The 21,781-nt window shown below is 40.9% G+C and overlaps 2 protein-coding genes across 2 annotated transcripts; one reads left to right on the plus strand and one right to left on the minus strand.

Annotated features, from left to right (window-relative positions):
- Window positions 1–581: 581 nt before the first annotated feature.
- LOC104434839 (11S globulin seed storage protein 2) lies at window positions 582–2,658 on the plus strand. Its single transcript, XM_010047698.2, has 4 exons — window positions 582–882; window positions 1,087–1,376; window positions 1,667–2,149; window positions 2,269–2,658. Exons 1-4 carry the CDS (start codon window positions 582–584, stop codon window positions 2,656–2,658), a joined length of 1,464 nt encoding a protein of 487 aa, XP_010046000.2.
- A 3,770-nt stretch (window positions 2,659–6,428) lies between these two features.
- On the minus strand, window positions 6,429–13,855 carry LOC104427976 (mitochondrial import inner membrane translocase subunit TIM44-2). Its single transcript, XM_039307617.1, is given in 15 exon segments — window positions 6,429–6,969; window positions 8,142–8,204; window positions 8,306–8,377; window positions 9,291–9,395; window positions 9,515–9,587; window positions 9,685–9,753; window positions 10,018–10,082; window positions 10,960–11,028; window positions 11,134–11,405; window positions 11,437–11,551; window positions 11,642–11,686; window positions 12,034–12,109; window positions 12,252–12,335; window positions 13,084–13,190; window positions 13,274–13,855. Coding segments are annotated over 15 exon segments (1,485 nt in total). The 5' UTR covers window positions 13,412–13,855; the 3' UTR covers window positions 6,429–6,837.
- Window positions 13,856–21,781: the final 7,926 nt, after the last annotated feature.

Consider the following 21,781-nt stretch of genomic DNA (forward strand, 5'->3'; position numbering starts at 1 on the left):
TCTACCACCATTCTTGCCCTCCTATGATGTTTCAACCATTTGAAAGTCAATTTATATAGATGTGATCCGTTTGGAAAAAACTAGCAACCGAGTACATTAATCAATAAATGGTTGAAATACTGAAACATCAATGGAATCAAAGCCTAGGTGACGCATATGAATGTCATTAATTAGGCCTAAAGTCTCTTGCATGACAGTTGACAAATCGAAGAGTGACCAAGACAAATGTCAGGACCAAAACCTCTCCCTCTCTCTCTCTCTCTCCCCAGCAACACTCGCACTCCTCTCGCAAAGGCCAGGCCGCCGCCGCCGCTACCACACGTGACCAAGAACGCCATGCATGTCCAACACATAAACACACAGTCCCCACGCTCTCCAACCCCATTGCAATGTGGCTTCGCTCCCTCGGCATCGCGACAATCCTCCATGCGAATACATGCAGAACCGGTTCGCCACACTGCCACTTCACTCCTTATATAACCACCGCTCTCGCCCCCAACCATCTCTCATCTCACTACTACTATTTCCCTCTTGGGCTTCTTCTTCGTCTTCGTCTTGAACTCTCTCGCTCATCGACGTCCATGGCTAATTCAAGACTAGCTTTCCTGGCCGCGACCCTCTGCTTGCTCGTGCACGTGGCCTTCGGGAAGGGCTACGCCACGGCCGGGCTCAGCGAGGCCCAGCAATGCAGGCTCCAGAGGATCAGAGCCACCCAGCCAGACGAGCGCATCGAGTCCGAGGGCGGCGTCACCGAGCTCTGGTCTGAGGACGACGAGCAGTTCCAGTGCGCTGGTGTTGCCGCCATCCGCAATGTCCTGCGCCCCAACGCGCTCTTTTTGCCCGAGTTCATCAACGCCCCTCGCTTGGTCTTCATTGAGCAAGGTCATCGATTTAGTGACGTATTACATTCCCACATATGACCACCGCAAAGGAGGAAACACCATCTTATCCAACAGCAGTGCTTAATCATAAAATTGGAACCTTTTACTAATAATTAATGTTTTCCATTTGTCTTTCATGATCTGGGATTGCATGTCCTTATTCCTTGGTATAATTATATGTCATGAAATTTGACGTCGAAAGCAGGTAGGGGATTGCTGGGGATAACCTACCCAGGATGTGCCGAGACATACCACTCGGATCAATCCTCTGGCAGCAGCAGCGAAAGAGGGAGGAGATGGCAAGGAGAGGGCCAGCAAGGGGAGGGGGGAAGCAGGGACCAACACCAGAAGGTTCACCGGATCCGCCGGGGCGACATCATCGCCATCCCTGAAGGTGCGCTTCATTGGTGCCACAACGACGGGAACGAAGAACTCATTGCCGTCTCCGTTGTCGACCTCAACAATCAGGGTAACCAGCTCGATCAAAGACTGAGGGTAATGACTAATGAACATTCCCAAATTTTATGTCCATTTGAATTGCATGCACAGGTATTCGAATCTAATTTTTGGAAATGCATGTACGCATTGTGAAATTAACACGAAATCACGGCCACTACTATCTATGATCTTACGTGGACAGGACTTACCTGACATCAGTTGGGCGGAAAAGTTTTTATATCCACTTTATTGAAAAAGAAATGGAAATAAGGCAATACTTCTACTTCGACCTGTCACAGACTTACCTTGTTCAATTAGCATGTGGCTGACCTTTAGAAACTGAACAGGCGTTCTTCCTCGCTGGAGGCGAAGGCGGGCAGGGCCGCCAACAGGGCCAGCAGAGCCGCCGCCGCCAGAGCGGGCGGTACAACTCCCAGAACATCTTTCAAGCCTTCGACACCGAAATCCTCGCCGAGTCCTTCAACGTTCCGATCGAAATAGCTCAGAAGTTGCAACAGCAGAGCAACAGGGGAATCATGATCAACGTCCGTGAGAAGATGAGAGTGGTAGCCCCAGATGAGGATGAGGAGTACGATGAGGAGTACGATGAGGAGCAGGAGGAGAGGATGCGAAGACGAAGGGGGCCGTTGACTTCGCAAAACGGGTTCGAAGAGACGTTCTGTACCATGAAGATCAAGCAGAACATTGACATCCGAAGGGAAGCCGACGTTTTCTCGAGGCAGGCCGGGCGGGTCAACATCGTCAACATGCACAAGCTCCCAATCCTGCGTTATATGGACATGAGCGCTGAGCGAGGCCGTCTTCTTCCGGTAACGAGACCCGTGTGGATTATGCGACTCATACTACTAGATTCTCTGCATTGTCCTAAATCAAGCACGTTGCCTAGTGACAATTAGAGTCCAGTTAACTCCCATCTTTTGTGCTGCAGAATGCGCTGTACTCGCCACACTGGTCGATGACCGACCACAGGATCGTGTACGTGACTCGTGGCGACGCGCACGTGCAGATCGTGGGGCAGAACGGGCAGAACGTGTTCGACGAGCAGGCGAGCGAGGGCAGCATGTTCGTGATCCCGCAGTTCTTCACCTCGATAATCAGGGCAGGCAACAGCGGGTTCGAGTGGATCTCCTTCAAGACCTCGAGCCAGCCCATGAAGAGCCCGCTGGCGGGTTACACCTCGGTGTTCAGGGCCCTCCCTATCCAAGTCATCACCAACTCCTTCCAGATGTCGCCAAGGGACGCTCAGGAGCTTAAGTACAACCGCGAGCACCAGACGTTCCTCTTGTCGCCGAGCCGCCAGAGTCGGTCCATGTCTTAGTTTTAGTACGGTGTACATTTCGTTGCCTAAGCAGCACGAAGGTTATGGTTAAATTATGGTATGGTAGGGTAGTAAAAAGGGTCACTGAAATGCAAAAAATCCTTCTTCTAGAGTAAGAGAAGGTTAAATTGTAGGCGGGATTCAGAAGAGAGCTAAGAGCATGTTTATGAGAAACTTTTGGGTTAATCAAATAAAAATAAAGTGGCCTTTTTTCTATGTGTAGATGTGCTTGCTCCGATGATAAAAAGGGTTTGTTTCTTATTTAATGTGCACTTTAGTGACAAGTTGTTCTAAGTTGAGCTAGCACACAGTAGATGAGAAATTTGTAGTTTCGAATATCTGTTTTTGAATTCACAAATTTATATATTTAAGGACGGAACTAAGAGTAAGAGGGGTCGGGTGCCAATCGTGCCCGCGGTCAAAGGAGTCATGTCTAAACAAATTATGTTAAAACGAAAATTTCTAGGGCATTCAAAAAAGCCCATTTTGGTCTAAACAAATTATGTTAAAACAAAATTTCCAGGGCATTAATTTAGCCCATTTTGGTCTCGGAGTAAAGCAATTTGTATTAGTTTAGTCGGGTTAGGGGTCAGGAGTTCACTTTTTTTTTTTTTTTTTAATTCACCTGTTCAAATATCACAAATTTAAAAGGTCTGACACTTACAGGGTTTCTCATGTGGGGCGTTTGCACCTATGCTTCTTGGTTACTAAGAAAGTGATAATTACTTTTGAAGAACAATAATTAAAAAGGGGGCGGTGCCTCTTGGTTATTAAAAAAAATGATAAATAATTGTAAAGAACAAAAATTGAAAAGACACTTAAAAGTCACAACAAGCACAAGCACATGCTTAACCCTTATCAAGAAAAACTATTTCAAAACAATCGAATGTCAAGAATCATCATAACTTAACAACCACCACTAACTTATACTTTACTCATAGGTTATATTTGGTAGTTAAGATAAAAGCCATGTCTTACTCTATGTTTGGTTGTTATTTAGGATATGATAAAATTTGATATAAATGGAATCTAACTAGAATATTAAAAAAAAAAAAAAATCTAAAAGATTTTTATAAGATTTTTATGTCCAATGATATATATTTTTTTCCAAAATAATTATACCATGGGGACTTGGATGATTTTGCTCTTATCTCACCTAGTAGTTTCTACAAAATGTTTTGTGTTTTTTTTCCTCATTAGATATGGATCACGATAAAAATGAGGAATGGTATTTTTTTCATGAGCAGCATATAAGGGCATATTTGTGATTTACACTGATACACAACAACTACCAAATAATAAACAAGATAGAATATGGAAATATTAGGTTTTATCACTACAATTTATTAAACAGTTGATGAATATAATAAAATCTATAATCTCATTCCATATTATATCTAGTTTAATCATAATTAGAAATTCAACAACCACACTCCTAGAATTAAAAACGTCATAAGACTGGAGTATGAATCAATAAAGACCATAAATTTCCATCATAAATCCAACTTCTATAGACCTAATGACTCGACACAATTTCATTTACTTTTGGTTTAATTGGCTTTTTAGTTTCTAATATACAAGCTATTAGGGTGAAGCACAACCACGAGTGTTAACCTAATTATAAACACTTTTAGGTTGATAAATATGTCAATAAATATTTTTAATAATCCTAATATCACTATTTATGAGACCTCTTTGTTTGTTCAACTTAAATTTTTATGAAATGCTTTTTAATACCTTCTTTTGATTTTGATTAGTTCATTCTTATTAGTATAAATTTGGTGTAATTACTTGAATTCTTTGCAATAGTATGGAATGCTATATATAGTCCACTCATTAATTATTAATCACTTTTATGGTTATTTGCATAAGTTGAGGTAAAATGTGATATACATCCAAGCAAAATTATTATGGATTGTAAAAATTAATTTATGCTTCCTTAAAGTTTATGGATTCAAAATTGTTGTATTACAGTTTTGGCTTTCTGGATCAATTCTTGACCTCTATTACATTCCATGCCACAATCTGAATTTTGTATACTTTTACGCATCGATGTACGTGGAATATTGCACTAATATATGAAGAGAAGATAATTATGTTTTGGATGCTAAAAATTTAGATATTGCCCTTTTTACCCCCTAGAGTCACTATTTTTGTGATGTGCTTAATTTTCTTTCAAATGAACTTTTAAACCTATTTAAAAAATAAAAAATAAACCTACGAAACTTCATGCATTATTTGATAAATCATGAAAACATATATGAAATTTCAATTTTAGCCCTCAATTTGATGAATGCACGAAGATTCATATTCAAAGAATAATTTCAATACAAATTTCAAATCTTCATACCCGTCAAGTAGAGTACAACAGTTTCAAAGTGTGAACTCGTTTTTCATTGTTTGGTATCGTTTAAATGACAAAATTACCCTTAAGGTGTAGAAATTGGTTTAATTTAAAGATAACTCCACAATTGGTCCTCCAAGTTATAATTTGTCCAATCAAGTCCTTTGACATATATGATTAGTCAATCAAACCCTTTCATCGTTAACATATTGAATCATGCTTATGTGCCTTTTAATATGTCGATTTTTAATATGAAAAAAATCGTTCAACTGACTTCCTCGTATCTTTCAAGTATCCATCCTTTCTCCAAAAGCTAGCATAGATCGTATTTGATGTCAGAACTCCAAGTGCAAAAGGGAGTTTTCCTCCTTAGTCCGTTCCTCTAAAATTTCCTTCGATTGGTTTATTTCTACTTTAATTCTCCTTTCTTGTTAAGCCAATTAGTATCAACAAATTTAAGATCAAAGAAATCACGAGCCTTCTTTCCAACCTAATTCAGATCCTTGGCCCGATCTCGGCCAGTGGAGTTCCAGCAATATGTGGACATGCCTCTCCGTGGATCCTTCCATATTTCAACTTTGACATACATGCAAAAACCAATGCAAAAATTCAGAGTCAGAATTAAGTGCTAACTAACATGGTATGAGAGAATTTTTTTTTTTAAGAGAAACATTTCTTGGGGTGGAGAGATGATTTTCATCAAAAGACTCCGTTTCACAGAAAATCCTCTTATATCTTTTACATAAATTGGATGATGAAAATTATTTCTATCTTTGACAAAAATATTTAAATTATAAATTATCGTCAATAATGAAAATATACTTTTTTTTACTTATTATTTCAAGTTGTAGAATCAATCATTTTCAACTCTAAAAGCACTTATTAATCATTTTATTGTTCGAAGGCAGTAAACCTAAGTGATGGGCTTTCACTAATACTCCTTAAAATTTTTTGCTCTACCAATAATTAGGAAGTCCAATTTGTACATATTTCGGTTTTTAAGGGAAATTACAGATAATTCTCTTAATTTGTAGGAAAATATAAATTCTGTTTACACACCAGTTGCAGCAGACCAATTGCTCCCTAAATTATACTGAGAGCATGCAAGGAACTGTTTATACATCAGTTGCTGCGGCGGAGCAAATTGTTCCCCAAATTCCGACTGAAGAGACCATGTAGGGTGACAACTAAACTTAACTTTCAATGAAGAAAACCAAACACGAGCGCACAGGGAAAGAAACATCGAAACCGCATGAGGCAATTCGAGTTTGCAGATAGCATAAAATTGGATGCGAGGTACTGTGAGACGCTTAAAGCAGGATCAACAGCCTACTCACGGCTCGATGCTTGTGGCATGCCAAGTGCCCAGAGGCCGGAGCCGTACAATAATACGCTGCAACTTAAATCAAACATCAAGAGCCAAACGTCTTGGAACTGAATTTTGCTTAAATGAGGATTTATAGAGTCTAACAGCACGCCGCTACAGATACATTATCAGAAGTGACAATGCAGGTACGACAGTTAGAATCAATGGAAACAGTACCATACCACTTTCCGATCATTCTCATGATCGTTTCCAGATTTATTTTACATGAGATGAAACATTAAAAAAATACACTTTCTTTTCTTTAACGGTAATCCCTCAAAACTGGCACCAGCCCGTCGATATCAAAACCCCCCAAATGAAAAAAAGGGAATATCCTAACTGGATGAGCTTCTATCCCGATCTCGGCAATAAATCGAACTCATTACCATACGAATAAGCAACTGATCAATCTACTCTGACGCAGGAATCATGCCTGTCCTTAATCAATGATTAAATAAGTATAGAACCATCATATTAGAGCTTGGACGCCGATTTGTTGCATTTCTCTTAACCTCCAGATGGGAAAGATAGCACCTTCCCCAAGCTCTTCCGGATCCACTTGTTGCATAGCCCAAGCATAGTAGACGGTGTGTATCGTATCCTGTTTACACAAACCAATATCAGATTACATTCTGAGACATGCAATTACTCTTCATAACATTTCAGATCATCGTGGTGTACTTTCTCACTGAACAGGCACATAACGTCAATAGGGCTACATACCCTTGACAAACACAACAAGAGGGTGACAAAGCGATTTATGCCTAAACCATGCACATCAATATTTGCAACACTTTTGGCAGAAAGAATGCATGTCATTGTTAAAAAGTGTGGCTCCATAGTTCATTGAGTCATGCTGCAAAATTATCTTCATGTCAGAACTTGATTCGAATTGATCCAGTCGGACTGACATGTCATCATCAGGAACAGGGAGGAGAATTTCAAAAAGAAGAAAACAGTGAATCAATGATTCTGCAGTTAGGACAGGCCAATCCAAGAACTAGATAACCTGGTTGTAGCAAGATCGTGGATCATGGGATATCGAGACAATCTGGTTTATTGAGACATTTTACATGTTAAAAAATTCAGCCTATAACAGTAACAAAAGCATCACTAGATTTCAGTGAGGATTTGAGTTAGACTAACCACAAATAGGCCACTTTATGTGAAACATAATATCCCTATCAATATTTTTTCTGATCACCTAATAGCTTAATCTCTCTGTACTCTCATATAGGTCGTATTTCTCCCCTTCAAAGAGAGATTAGTGAATCAAAGCACACACAAAGGATTTGATCTTCATAGAATGAAGATTGACAATCAATAAAGATCAAGTTTCCTTGGACGTTTGAAAGTGGAAGTAGACTCTGGAAAAATTAAAACCACATTAATCTCTTATCTTTATGCAAAACCTGACATAAATGTGGGCAAACTACATTCAGCCATTTATTTCATACATTCTTAGGCACAAGTCCTAATACTAAAGCAAGTGTTCTCCCTCTTCTCCTTCTCCATTCACTTCTTACACCTTGGACTATGGAATCAAAACCTTTTGTCAGAACTCATGAAATAAGTAAAAACTATGCTGCTCCATAATTCCCTTTCATGAAAGTTGAAACTAACACACGACGGAAACCATTGTCCAAATGAGGGCACATGCAACTGCGAAAACAGCATGCACCGACTGAATGATTTAGCTTTCCTTTTTGTATTCAACACAAAAAATGGTTTTCCTTAACCACTTGGCCTCATCCAATCAAAAGTTTGGCTTACCTTGCCACCTTCAGTTATGGCACCATTTTTGTCACATACGCAATATATTTGCTGAGTTTGAAACTGCCATTGGGGGGAATCAGTCAGATTTTGCTTGTAAATAAGAAGCTCCTACAGATAAATAACGAGCGTGCAACAGCACAAGTAGCAGAGTACAATCATACCCCGACAATGATAATTGGTGAAGTGCCCATCATTTTTGTTTCTCTTACGTCAACGTCAGACACATGCAGAATCTGCTCGGGATAGAATTGAAGAGTTAGAACAAGCATAAATATACTACAACAGAATGTGACAATCTGAACCAACAAACCATGATAGTCCAGCAAACGAACTTGCAATATCTAATAGCAATAGTAAAAATAGGAAACACAAAAATAACTGCTTCCAACTATACAGAAAACAGAGCTAGGACAAAGTAATCAAGTCGCTCTGCCATACCAAAAGTAAGAACGTGAAAAAAGAAAACTGCAAAAGAGAGATAATGGAGCGATACAGTAATTCAAAAGATGCGGCTATCAGAATTCAAAACCAGCAAAAAGCACATAAAGATATGTAATGATCATGGATTGTGTGTTATATTTGTATACTCCGACTATTCTATGAGCTTGACACGCCTGTGGTGAGATGCTTCATCTAAAATTCAACTATTGAATCATTCATGTCATTTTGAGACACATAATATTATGCAATGTTTATCATTAAGCTTGAAGAATAATGACAATATGTCCCAGAAAATCACAAAGATTCCGGTATATATTACACGTATATGCCGATTCAACATATTAACCATCTAAATTCATAAATGAGTTAGAAACCAGGATATATCTCTGTCAGACAACCATACCCGAGTGCAAGTAAAATAGCTTGTATTGGCACCTAAATAGAAAGCGGGGTGCCTCCATAACTAACCCACATTGCAGTTAATTTGCATATACACAATGTGTTCATTTCTCCTTTTGTTCTCACAAAACTTCTGACATCTATGACTTACACAGTTACTACTCCATAAGAGAAACTAGGAAATTATTGAGAAAAAAAAAAATCAATTAATTTTGTCAGCAACTTCTCCTAATATTCTCTTTCACAGAGGCTAGAGTAAACGAGTAAACACTTCACTTAGAAAATTAGATGTGCCTTGTATCATACCCTATTGTCGAAAAAAATGCCATGGCTCTGATAAGCACCATGCTCAGCTTTGCATCTCTCAATGATTTCAGAGCTACAATATTTTTTTAAAGTTTCAACATCTCCCTGCACAAAGCAAACACAAACATGATGATGAATAGAAGTAGCTGAAGTTCAGATGGCCTAAGCAGAATCCATCACAAGGAATACAAAAGAATGGAAAATCAAATTTTCTCATTATCCACCTTAATGTAAGCATTAAGCACAGGCTTTACTACTTCCTGGACTTCAGCCACAAACTCTGGTAAAGAGAAAGATCTAGCCCACAAGCAAAGCACCAGATGTCAGTGAGCTATGATTTGACAGGAGAACCAAGTGAAACTGAAACCACAAAAAAATAGGAATGTGACCATACGGGTCTCGCCGGCGTATTTCCTTCATAGATGCTGCAGCATCTGTTTCTTGAAAGATAGTTTCATTGAGACTGTTAAAAAAGATAAAAATCAGTAGAATAACAGCTATAATTATGACACGCAAAACAAGGACTGCAAACTTGCACATGAAGTATGCTTGTATTTATGTGCTGCTGTCTAGTGTGCACTTGTAATGGCCAGGTTAGTGCACCCACCACATGAGTCCACACACATTGGTGTGCATTCACACATGCATAAGAAGAAGCAGAGAAACCGCAGGAAGAGAAAAGAGAAAAGAAAAGGGGGGGAGAGACAGAGCGACTTGAACAACTTACTCCTGAATTTTATGCACAACAGGGCTGTCACTAGTTTCCCATCTCTCCCGCATATCTTCTGCAATCTGCAAAGTCAAACAGGCATAATACAAAATGGTTGAGAGTTCAAATAATGTTTAATATAATAACTTGCTTTCTTTTATATAAAGAAGACATATACCGAGCAACAACATGATAATGACTAGATGTGACAATCTATTGAATCAAGCAAAGTTGGACATAGTTAAACATGTGATACTATTTCTTCTGTAACCAGAGAACCAGAAAATTAAATTCAGTATATAATGGGTGAGACAATTTAACATGGGGCATTTTGGAAAAACTTCTCCAAGTAACCCTCAACCACTCAACCATAGGTCATGGGTATGGCTCCAAAGTTATTTGTGACATTGTGAATCAAATACAAGATCCATTGGATTTGGAGCAAGCACTTGACTACTCACTAATGGTGAGGCTAATTTATGCAAATTAACCTGAGTAAGAATTTTCAAAGTATCAATATCACAGGTCTTCAGTGGGGCTTTGTGACTAACCATATCAACTCTTTCTGTAGTAACAATTGCATATATATGATGTCCTTGAATAAAGAAAAGAAGGGCAAATGTCCAGATGAAATATTTGAGCAGCTGTTGGAGTTCAGCCACATTCACAAATCCCTAGTGACTTAAGGGGTCTATCAATGCAGCACTACCATATAAAATCTCCTAATTAGCAAAAAATTTCCTTCTCTCTCCATACACGTGAGGTGATATTGCATCAGATGAGAAGAGGGAGGATCAAACAAAGAAAAGGTCAACAGATTAAAACAACATATGCTTTTCCAGAAAAAAACTTCCAATTAAAAGCAGGCTTCCGCCCAAAAAAGTCAATCCTATGGAACAGACATCTGACAATGAGCGTAAAGATTTCCAAGGAAGATTTACAAAAGGTTTTGGCGCGTACCTCCTGACCTTACATTACAACTGGCTCACTCACGTTACCAATACGCTTGAACATGGGATGCCCTTTGACCTACAAAAAGAAAACATTAGATTTAAGAACCATGATTACTCCCATGTAATATTCTTTAAATCTGCAAACAGCTTTCATGCATAACAACTAGTAAAATAACATTACTTTCGCTTTAAATGCTTCCCACTTTTTACTCCACGGAGACTGCTTAGAAGGTAGAACAACTATATCAGTTCTTGTACTTCTTTCGACTGTTGACGTAGTAGGCGCATGTTCCATATGCTTTCTCTTACTCGGGCTACCACTCAACTCATCCTTGACAATATCATATCCCTGCTTTGCCAAGTCAACAACCTTTACTCCCTTCAGCTTCTGGAAAGTTGACGAGACCTTAGGAGAAGAGGAAAAGAAGCTTGTTCTGTATTTGCCAAAAATGATTCTGTGTTATCACCAGAACCAGCCTGCTTGCATTTTCTTCTGTTGATTTTCCCTCATTTCCACCTTTGGCGTGAGCATCATGTATTGCTGAACCACTCGCAGATGCTGATTCCTCTTGCTTCCCAATCCCCAACTGTTCTTTGACCTAAACGCAACACAAAAAGATAACATCTCTAAACAGTCACTTGCATATAAGTAAGCATTGTCAGGATTACAATGGATAAAGCAACCACACCTCCTCAGTTGCAGAAGATATTTTTTCCCTCACATTGGCAGAAACCTGGAGATAATGCAATATTATAGAAAACCAAAAACCCCAAAGAATATTAATGAATTCCACATAGCAGACATAACAGAAGAGAAACAAGAATCGCTGCACAGAAACACAATATTACCTACCAGGTACCCAAGTGTATAACTTTTGTGAATACTAAATTTCTCACCAAGAAAACACGATCAAGTTCATAGTTATTAAATACATCAACTTTAATGAACAAGAAAATACTATACTAGATTTTGAGAGTCTGTTGCTTCAATAACCTTTCCAGGACCAGGGCATATTCCAAGGGAATCAATTCAGACCATCTTCTGGCCCAAAAGCAAAGGAAAGGAAAGAAATATTCAGACCTTCTTTGCTGTAGCTTCAGCCTCTGTCCAAACACCATCGACATGCTTGCACAACTGCCCAGTTGTCTGTTTTGTTCTGCAAAAGCCATTTTACATCCTTAGCTCTTTATCCAGATGTTCAACCAAACAAGAAGTATGTCTCGGATAGTCAGATGGTTAGTTAAGAGGGCTACAATCTCGCTAATGAAAGGTTTTCAGCCAACAGATTTGCAAATTACCTAACTTTAAGCTCCTCCTTCACCCCTTTAAGCTCTTCTGCTTTTTCTTTTAGCTGCTTCACTGACTTTTGAAACTCTGGATTGCTATGACCAAAGGATTGAAGAAGATCGTTAACATGAATAAGCCTCTCAAGGAAACCAAACACACCAATAAATTATAAAGGCAAGCAATATCATTTGTCTGAAAGTCCAAGTACCGAAAACAATGAAGCAGACAACATCAGAAGTATCTCTAGTTCTTGCTCCTTTATTTTAACTGATATGCCCAAACATATGCACAATATAATGAAGCTTCACCATTTCTGTATTTGCAATCTATATGACACTCAAATGGTATATCTGCATCTCGATATCCCAAACGTAGAATCTCACGGCAAATTAAAGGAAATAGCTCCATGGTGGCAAATCAATATATCATGAGCTCATCCAAAAGAAAAAAGGTCAAACATTTACGCGTGTTTTGAGCTATAAAACCATAGAAAGGACACTTTACAGATTAATTCCATATGATTGTAAGCGATGTTAAATCTCCAATTACAAGCTACCAGAAGCAAATGAGACTAAAATGTGAACCAACACCACGATAAAACCAAAGGGCATAAAAACGGGGCAAGAGTCTTTAACAGTAGAAAGAGCATTGAACTCGAAAAGCACAGCCGAGCAGTCCCTTATCAGACCGCTCCTAGCGTTCAAACTACTCATTAATGGTCGGCGTCATTGGTATCCTTTCGGTATGCATTGCGAACATTTTCATTATTAGCGTCTCTACTACCAAAAAAAGAAAAAAGAAAAGACAGAAAAAGAGGAGTGAAGGTACTAAAAATCGGCATACCCGCTTGCTTCGCCTTTAACTTTCTTAGAGAACTCATTAAACACGCTATATCGACGATTACACGAGTGCCCACCTGCTGTAATCAACCTCAACCTCGAACTCGAAGCCTATACAACAATTCAATTAACAAACCCCACATCAAAAGAATTACATAATACAGAGAAAAGGGAATAAAAGCCCAGAAATTCACCTGGCTATTGCAAGAAATATAGAGAGAAAAATCAAGAAAGAGCTCGAGAAGGAAAAAAATCTGGGCCTGAGAACTAAGGTGGAGACGAAGAGGGTGTCCCGAGAGCACCAAGTCTCGGACCAGCTTCTTGGCGGCCATTAGAATGAAGAGACTTTGGTCGAGAATTGTGAGCTATACTCTCCTCTCTTGTGATGTGATTTTGCTTTGCTTCGAAAGAAGGAATCGGAGAAGCCTTTTGCGGATTTTTTCGCACCAGCGCCCAAGAACGGTTTGATAGGAAGCTATTTCGCTGCCCCAAATTTCTAACTCCTCCAAAGTTTTAAAGGAAATTCGATTGGCACAGGTACTTGGGTAGCCGAGAGAGAGGACCCCGTCATTGGCGGCGGCGGCGGCGGCGGCCGGAGTGGCGAGGCGGCATCCAACGGCGAAGGCAGGTGGTCGGTCGGAGCAGTTTGTTAGGGTTTGGACATTTGGGGACAGGGAGCTGAGGTCGGAGGTACGAGCCGAGAAGGATGTGCTTCGTGTTTCGGGAGAGGAGGGCAAAAATTTGTCTTCTCGCCGATGAGGTCTTCCGCTAGGATGTCTTATATTGAAACACAGGGCAATGAAAACGGTGGAAGGGTGATAAGTGAGCAAATTAATTCTTATCTTTATGTCCTTTCCATCCCACCACGAAGATTCGATTGTTCATATGTTTCTGAATCCTTCACTGAACAACTTAAGCATTATCTCACACTCTCCCTGCCCCCACAGTTAAAGTGTGAGTTACGGTGCCGAATTCTTGTTCTTGTTCTTTTCCCCAAAGTTTAATATATATTCTTACCTTTTACCAAAAAAAAAAAAAAACAATATTTAATATTCATTCTTCCTCATTAAAGATAAAATTCATAATAGCAATTAGTATCGTGCATACCATTTTGCATGTCATTTATTATTTCTTTCGGCTATATTTTTATTTGGGATAAGTGTTAAAATCCTCTGACTTATCGCGAAAATGCGTTCGGTCACAAACTTCATGGTGCATTTAAGTCAAAAAAGCTTATCAAATTATTTCAAACGAGTCCTAAAATCGACGCCGTTAGCCTCTTTCGTTAAAAATATTGACGTGACATTTTAAATAATTTTTCATTTTCCATGTGGATTTTTAAATTATTTTTATTCATTTTTAAAAATTAGATTTAAAAAATAAAAAAAATCAAATTTAATCATTTTATCTTATTTTCACCAAAAACTTAAAAAAAGTTAAAATATTTATTTTAAAAAAAAAACAGCAGCTCGTCTCCCCTGCCTTTGCCACCTATCGCTAGAGGGGTCGGGCGACGGTTCTTGCGCCTGGGCGAGGTGGCCGGCCTCGCCGCCCCCGGGCGAGGCCGGTGGATCGCTCGCCGCCCGGGCAAGGCCTCGTTGGCCCCCTCGTGAGGCGGCGATGACTCGCCCGGGGGCCGACGATCCTTGCCCCCCCGCGAGGTCGGCGGAGCCCGGACTGGACACCCACGCTAAAGCTACGTGAGGGTGCCCCGATTTGGGCCCATTGGCCCTCGCGAGGGTCGTGGCCGTCAAACCCCGGGCGAGTCATCACCGCCCTCACGGGGGCCAGCGAGGCTCGCTTAGATCTGGCGATCCTTGCCGGCCCCGAGCGAGGGCTGACAAGGCCTTGCCCAAGGCGGACGACGATCGCCGGCCCTCGCTCAGGGCCGGTGAGGCTCGGCCACCCTCGCCCGGGGCCGGCGACGTCGCCCGGCCCCTCCCGGCGATGGGTGGCGACGGCGGCGGCGACGGGGGAGAGAAAGGCTGCGCTGATTTTTTTTTTAAACAATTTTAAAAATAAATTTTTAAACTTTTCTTTTTAGTTTTTGTTGAAAATAAGATAAGAATAAATTTAATTTTTTAGTTTTTAAATCTATTTTTTTAAAAATGGATAAAAATTAATTAAAAAATACACCCGGAAGATAAAAATTATTTAAAATGCCACGTCAGCATTTTTAACGGAAAATGCTAACGGAGTCAATTTTAGGATTCATTTGAAATAATTTGACAAGTTTTAGGACTTAAATGCGCTTTTTGCAAGTTTTAGGGCTAAATGCCATTTTCGTGACAAAGTTGTAACTTCCAACACTTATCCCTTTCTATTTTGATCTTTAAATTTGTGCTTATTTTTCAATTATATTCTTGAACTTTTAATGTAATTAACCAAGTCATTGAATTTGTCTAAATTTCCTAATCACGTATCTCTGGCTCTAAATCTACGTCGAATGAAGCTTACACGTTTATTGGAGTAATTGGAAGATCGGAAGTTCTATATTTGTGCCAAGAGATCTCATTACGCTAGTTTAGTGATTTTCATCTTTAACACTTTTAGTCCCACGTATTAATTGGTAGTCCACTACGATAAATTTTTTTCCATATTGGACTCTTGCCAGAATCGGTTTAGGTGTCCCCTCTAATTAATCGGAAGTAGAATTAATAGAAAAATTCTGCAAGTTGACGAACTTGATTACGTAAATATAAAATTTTCAAATATCAATAAGAAAAAAAAAGGAGCTGTTTGGGGGTTCGAAACTTGTTTTGCCTTCTTTTTGTAATTAATTTCCACTGTACCAATATGTAGACAAGGATCTTTGTTCAACTAATAAAACCACACGATGAAAGGAAACCAGAGATAAAATGATGAGAGGACAGACAAACAATAAACATACAATTAAGCCGCTTAAGATAGAGACAATCTAAGTGAAAATTCCATGTAAGTACTCGAAGTAAAATGATTTTCTCAAAAAAAAAAGATAAAAAGTAGACTTTGTCCCAAATAAGATTAATATCACAAAAAACCCCCCCAAACTGATATATTTTTTTGACAAATTTACCATAAATTAACTAAAAACATCAAATTGATATACATGTAACAAATTTACACTCCATTAGTTTTTATTAACTTTTATTATCCAATTACTGAGTTGGATGGCGCCTAGTAATTAACAAATATATTAATTTGAGATTTTATTATCATAAATGTATTGGTTTAGGATTTTTCTTGATATTAATTTAATAGAAAGTAACCAAGAGTAATTTATACACTATTCATCTCCCTCTCTATAAGGGGTGATTTTGCACTGTTCATCACGACTGCACTTCGTCTTGCTCCGAGTGCTACAGCTGTCCGTTCGCTCCAATTTTTGAAGGGTCTCTTCTTCTGGCCACCCTCCATCTTTTCACTGACGACTTCTCCCGATTTGTCCCCCAAGCGGAGCTCGAAGCTACCCTACTCGCGGCCTGTTTTGCTGCTACTCTAGTTCTTCGCGAGCTACTCTGTTCTACTCGAGTAAGTTCAAAGGCTGGGCGAAGGGCTGTGGTGGCCTATAAGCTGCCCTACTTGCGACCCGAGCAGATTCGCTCTGTTCTTCTGCTTTGTCCCCCAAGTGCAGCTTGAAGCTGCCCTACTCATGGCCCGAGCCGATTCATTGCTGCTCTGGTTTTTGACGAGCTGCCCTATTCTGCTCGAGTTGGTTCAGAGCTGGTTCGTAAGCTCCTCTCCTCATCCTTCATTAGCCCTAGTATGGACTCCTCTATGGTTGTACTGTAGTGGCTGTTGTTGGGTTGTTGGAGAGTTTTGTTGCACCGTTGGCGTCTTTTTCTTATGCGAGAGCATCCAACGTAGCTCTATCGACTAACTTAGAACCATCGATGCTTATCCAAGCTAATAAAGAAGTTGGACATTATGTGCTTCGATGGATCATTTTGAATGAATAATGTTAATTACTTATCGGTATTTTATGGTATATCGATTACTATTAATAGGAGGCCATTTTAGATGTCTTGTATGACCAATTGATGAAGTTTCAGGAGAATTATTTTATTATCAAGAAAGGAGCTTGAATTTTGGGAAGGCTAAAGGTTCATGAATGCAGTTCAAGAATATGGAAAGCCAAAGGTTCAAGAACACGGAAAGCTAACGGTTCGAGAATGCGGAAGGTCGAAGATTAAAGGCATTTAGTTCCCGTGTTAATAATGGCTTTTTATTAAGTTCCTAGGTGTTTTATTTTTATATAGCTCAAGAGTCGAACGTTTAAATTCCTAGGTCATTAAAGTTTGTTTTTAATATTTCCTAAGGCTAAAATACTCCTATAAATAGGGAAAACTATCCAATGTATGGGAGATACGAATTTGATGAAATGAAAATGGTGAGATTTCCTCTACTTGAGTGAACTCCTTTGGAGAGTGGATAACTCCTTTCGGTTTCTTTATCCTTGGAGCGTAGATCACTCCTTGGTGGTGAGCCAAGAAACCATTTATCCATGGCTGGTGGAATCTTTAGGCCTTGGTGGTGAGCTTCTCTTATCCCGAAGTCCTTTATCCTTGGCTGGTGGAAGCTTTAGGCCTTGGTGGTGAGCTTCGTAGATCTCAATCATTATCCTCGGTTGGTGGTGTGGCCTTTATACCTTGGAATGAGATCGCTCTATCTTTTCTTATTCATTTTTGTTTCTTCACCGTATACACTACTCCATACACTTAACCACAAAAATCGCCTCTAAAACATTTCCGTTCTTGAATCACTCACCCCATCACACATCATCTTCAGCTGAGGTTCGCATAGGTGCTAGTAGTGGTAGGAGCCTAGCTCCCCCCCCACGTGTTGAAGCCTCCCAACCTGTTGGAAAGCCAATCCACCCTCTTGTCCCGTAAGGGCCCTCTTTCGATTGGGGATGGTGTTGAGCGTGGCCCGCACTCCAGGCTATCTCGTGTAGGACGGTCTAGGGGCTATAGCCGTGCACATGCCACTACTAAGAGGCCCTCGAGCAACCTAGCTAGCTCTTTGAGACCTCCTCAAGCCCAGTCTTAGGCCAATGTAGCGCGGCTGGCAGCTAAGGGTTACGAGTTGACCTATATTTCTTCTTCCGTTGTGGAGGATAGACCGGTTGTTAATCTGTCCAATGAGGTGCTACAAGCTGTGGACCCCAAGTGGAATGAGTACTTGGTTGGTTACTTTGTAGGGAAAAGACTCCCATTTCAGCTCACCGAGCAAGCTTTGAAGAATACTTGGGGCTCTAAGCTAGTTGATGTGCTGGCCGATGACCAAGGTTTCTTCTTTTTTCATGTTCCAGACCCATTGTTTCGTAGAAAGATATTACAAGAGGGACCTCTCACCATGGCTAGGGCACTCCTCATCTTACAGCAGTGGAAGCCGCTTCTGGAATTGAAAAAGGACAAGCAAGCTTTCGTTCCGATTTGGATAAAACTCAAGAATTTTCCTCTTGACTTGTGGTCTGCCTCGGCGATTAGTGCCATAGCTAGTTCTGTTGGCACGCCTCTTTATGTGGACCAGCGCACGGAAGGTATGAGGACGATCTCCTTCGCAAGAGTTTGTGTTGAGATCCATGCAAATCAACCAAGGGTTTTCGCGGTTGAAGTATATGTGGATGGAGTCTCGAGGGCAATTGCTGTGGAATACGAATGGAGGCCTGCACAATGCCTCAAATGTGGAGTCTTTAGCCACAAATGTGAGATCGCTCCCAATTCTCCTCAGGTGGCGTCGAAGGTACAGACTTAAGCTGCCCCTGCTTCCTCAGACCCAGCCTAGCTTCTCAGTCCTGTTTCGGGAGGTCCTGTTATTCCGGAACAACCTTGGAAGCAGGTTACGGGGAAGAAAAAGAAGCCTCCCCCCCCGGTTGGACATTAGCTCGACCTTCCAAGTCAGCTCCAGCGATGAATGGCGTTCTTTGAAGCTTAAGGTTGTGGCTGTGGCTGTGGAGAAGGGGCTGTCTCCTGCCTCTACCTATACTCGTAAAGCTCATAGAGGGCCCAAAATCTCCCAAAGGTAGGTTGTTGACTCCCGCGTCTCTTCGGAGGACATTGCCAGCCTTACGGAACTTGACGTGCCGGCTTTGTCCAATCCGGTTGAGGACCACGAGGGTTCGGATAATCAGGGACTCTCTTTAGATGAGGACCTTCTATCTCTGTGCCCCTCTCCAAAAGCTCCTGTTGCTAACAGAAGACCTGAGACTATGCAGGACAAGCTTCTCACCTTGGCTCTAGATCCTATACCTCTAACGGTCCGTGCAGCTCCGCCTTCCACTTGGCACAGCTCTTCCAAAAGGAGGTAATCTCATTCTTCCCTTTTCTTTTGTAAATATGTACATAGGTTGCTGAAACATTAGGGGCCTTGTTGCCCCTCTTATACAAGCAGAAGCTCGGAATCTAGTTTCATCCAATCGGCTAGCTTTGCTTGGGTTAGTTGAGATGAAAGTACCCCAGAATTGCTTCTCTTCTATTTAAGGGAATTTGGTGATGAATTGGTGCTAGTTGGCTAATTATGATCACTCTCATCGGGGAAGGATCTGGGCTGGATGGGATCCCTCCTTGGTTTTCTTTGAAGTTTTCTCGGTGTTGGACCAAGCGATACATGGGAACCTCAGGTGCTTAGATTTGGGAGCTGTTTGTTACATTACTATTGTTTATGCTAAGCACTCTTTCACTTCTCGAAGACCGCTTTGGGAGGACCTTGTGTTTAGGAGTTCTACTCATCAGAATATGTCTTAGCTTGTGATGGGAGACTTCAATGCTATTAAGGACCCCTTTGATAGGTTAGGTGGTTCAGACCTTTGGTTGCTGTGCTTTGAGGAGTCCAGTCAGTGTATTGATTAGGCAGAACTAGAGAACCTCAAATATGTGGGGTTTCGGTACACTTGGTCTACTTCTTTTGGGGCTTTTAGTAAGGCAAGAAAGATTGATAGGGTTCTTGTAAACCCTACCTAGAGTCAAACTTTTTCCTTCTCGGAGGCTTCCTTTCTAGCTCCCGGGATATCGGACCACTCTCCTATGGTAGTCAAAGTGGAGAACCCGGTGTTTTGGAGGAGGCTTTTCAAATTCTTTGATTTTAGATGAAGCACCCAAACTTTGAGGCAATTGTGAAGGAAGTCTGGGAGGCTCTGGGAGTAGGGGTACCTATGTTTAGGCTTGTGTGCAAATTGAAAGCCCTGAAAAGTCGGCTCAAGCGCTTAAATAGAAATTCTTTTGGTAACATTTCCGTCAAGACTTTTAAGGTGAGGGAGGCTTTTAATCGGACTCAGCTTGGCCTCCTTCAAGATCCTACAAGTGATGAGCTTGCGGAGCTAGAGAAGTCTCAACGCCGTACCTTCTTGGAGCTTTGCTCTCAGGAGGAGTCATTCTTCAAATATAAAGCTAGGATCATATGGCTTAAGGGGGGCAACTGGAATACAAAGTTCTTCCATCATTATGTCATTAAGAGACAGATGAGAAACAGAGTTCTTTCTGTAATGGATACCTTGGGTAACCAAATTACTGAGCCGCAGCTAGTCCATTAACACTTTGTGGAATACTTCCAGGACCTCCTCTTGCCTCGGTTGGAGCCAAAAGCACCTCTAGTTTCGGAGATCCAGGAGGTCATTCATTTTCAACTCAACAATGAGCATCTTTCTTCTCTTGCTCAACCTGTCTCTGACCTCGAGATTCGAGACACTCTCTTCTCTCTAGCTTGGGGTAAGGCCTCGGGATAGGATGGTTTCACAGATGAGTTCTTCAGGGAGAAATGGGGGATGGTTGGTCAGTTGGTAACGGCAGCCGTCAGGGATTTATTCACCTCGGGGAGACTCTTGAAGGAAGTCAACAAAACCATTTTGGTTTTGGTGCCAAAGGTTCCTAATGCGTCTTCCGTTGACGAATACAGATCTATTGCATGTTGCAACACTATCTACAAGCTTATTACAAAAGTGTTGGCAAATAGGATTGCTTTAGTGCTGAAGGATCTGGTGAGCCCATCTCAAAGTGCTTTTATTAAAGGACGGTGGATTAGGGATAATATCCTTTTGGCACAGGAACTCTTTTCCAACTTCCATTTGGAGCCTTATACTCCTAAGTGTGTAATTAAGGTAGACTTCAAAAAGGCCTATGATACCGTGGATTGACGGTTTCTTGAGAGTGTTCTCCTTACTTTCCGTTTCCCTGATCGTCTGGTGCATCTCATCATGACTTGTGTTCGGAGACCTCGGTTTTCCATTGCATTGAATGGGGAGCTTCATGATTTCTTTCCTAGTGGGCATGGCTTGCGTCAAGGTGATCCATATCTCCTTATTTATTCACCTTGGTTATGGAGGTGCTTTTTAGGATACTTGAGAGATGCTCGCTACACCCGGATTTTAGATTTTTTTGGAGGTGCAGACCTACTTCCCTCTCACATTTATTCTTTATAGATGATGTTTTTCCTTTTTGCGAAGGACACCTACCTTCTGTGATGCTCCTCAAGGAAGGACTCCAAACCTTCTCTTCTTGGAGTGGCTTGCAGCTAAATTCAAGAAAGAGCGAGGTGTTCCTATCTGGAGGCTTGCCTTCCCTAAGGGATTAAATACTCCCGGAGCTTGGTTTTCCAGAAGGGAACTTGCCGATCCGTTACCTGGGAGTATCGATTATCACGTCAAGGCTGGGAAAGTCGGATTGTGCTACTCTTTTCAGATGCATCACAGCGAGGGTACAATCCCGAACCCATCATTTTCTGTCTTT

This window comes from Eucalyptus grandis, chromosome 2 (genome assembly GCF_016545825.1).
Source record: "Eucalyptus grandis isolate ANBG69807.140 chromosome 2, ASM1654582v1, whole genome shotgun sequence".
NCBI lineage: Eukaryota > Viridiplantae > Streptophyta > Magnoliopsida > Myrtales > Myrtaceae > Eucalyptus > Eucalyptus grandis.

What these genes read in the sequence shown, in the direction of transcription:
- LOC104434839 (XM_010047698.2), top strand. Translation starts at nt 582, where the DNA reads ATGGCTAATTCAAGACTAGCTTTCCTGGCCGCGACCCTCTGCTTGCTC. An exon ending in CTTGGTCTTCATTGAGCAAG is followed by an intron (nt 883 to 1,086) that starts GTCATCGATTTA and finishes CGTCGAAAGCAG; the next exon opens with GTAGGGGATTGCTGGGGATA. An exon ending in AGCGAGGCCGTCTTCTTCCG is followed by an intron (nt 2,150 to 2,268) that starts GTAACGAGACCC and finishes TTTGTGCTGCAG; the next exon opens with AATGCGCTGTACTCGCCACA.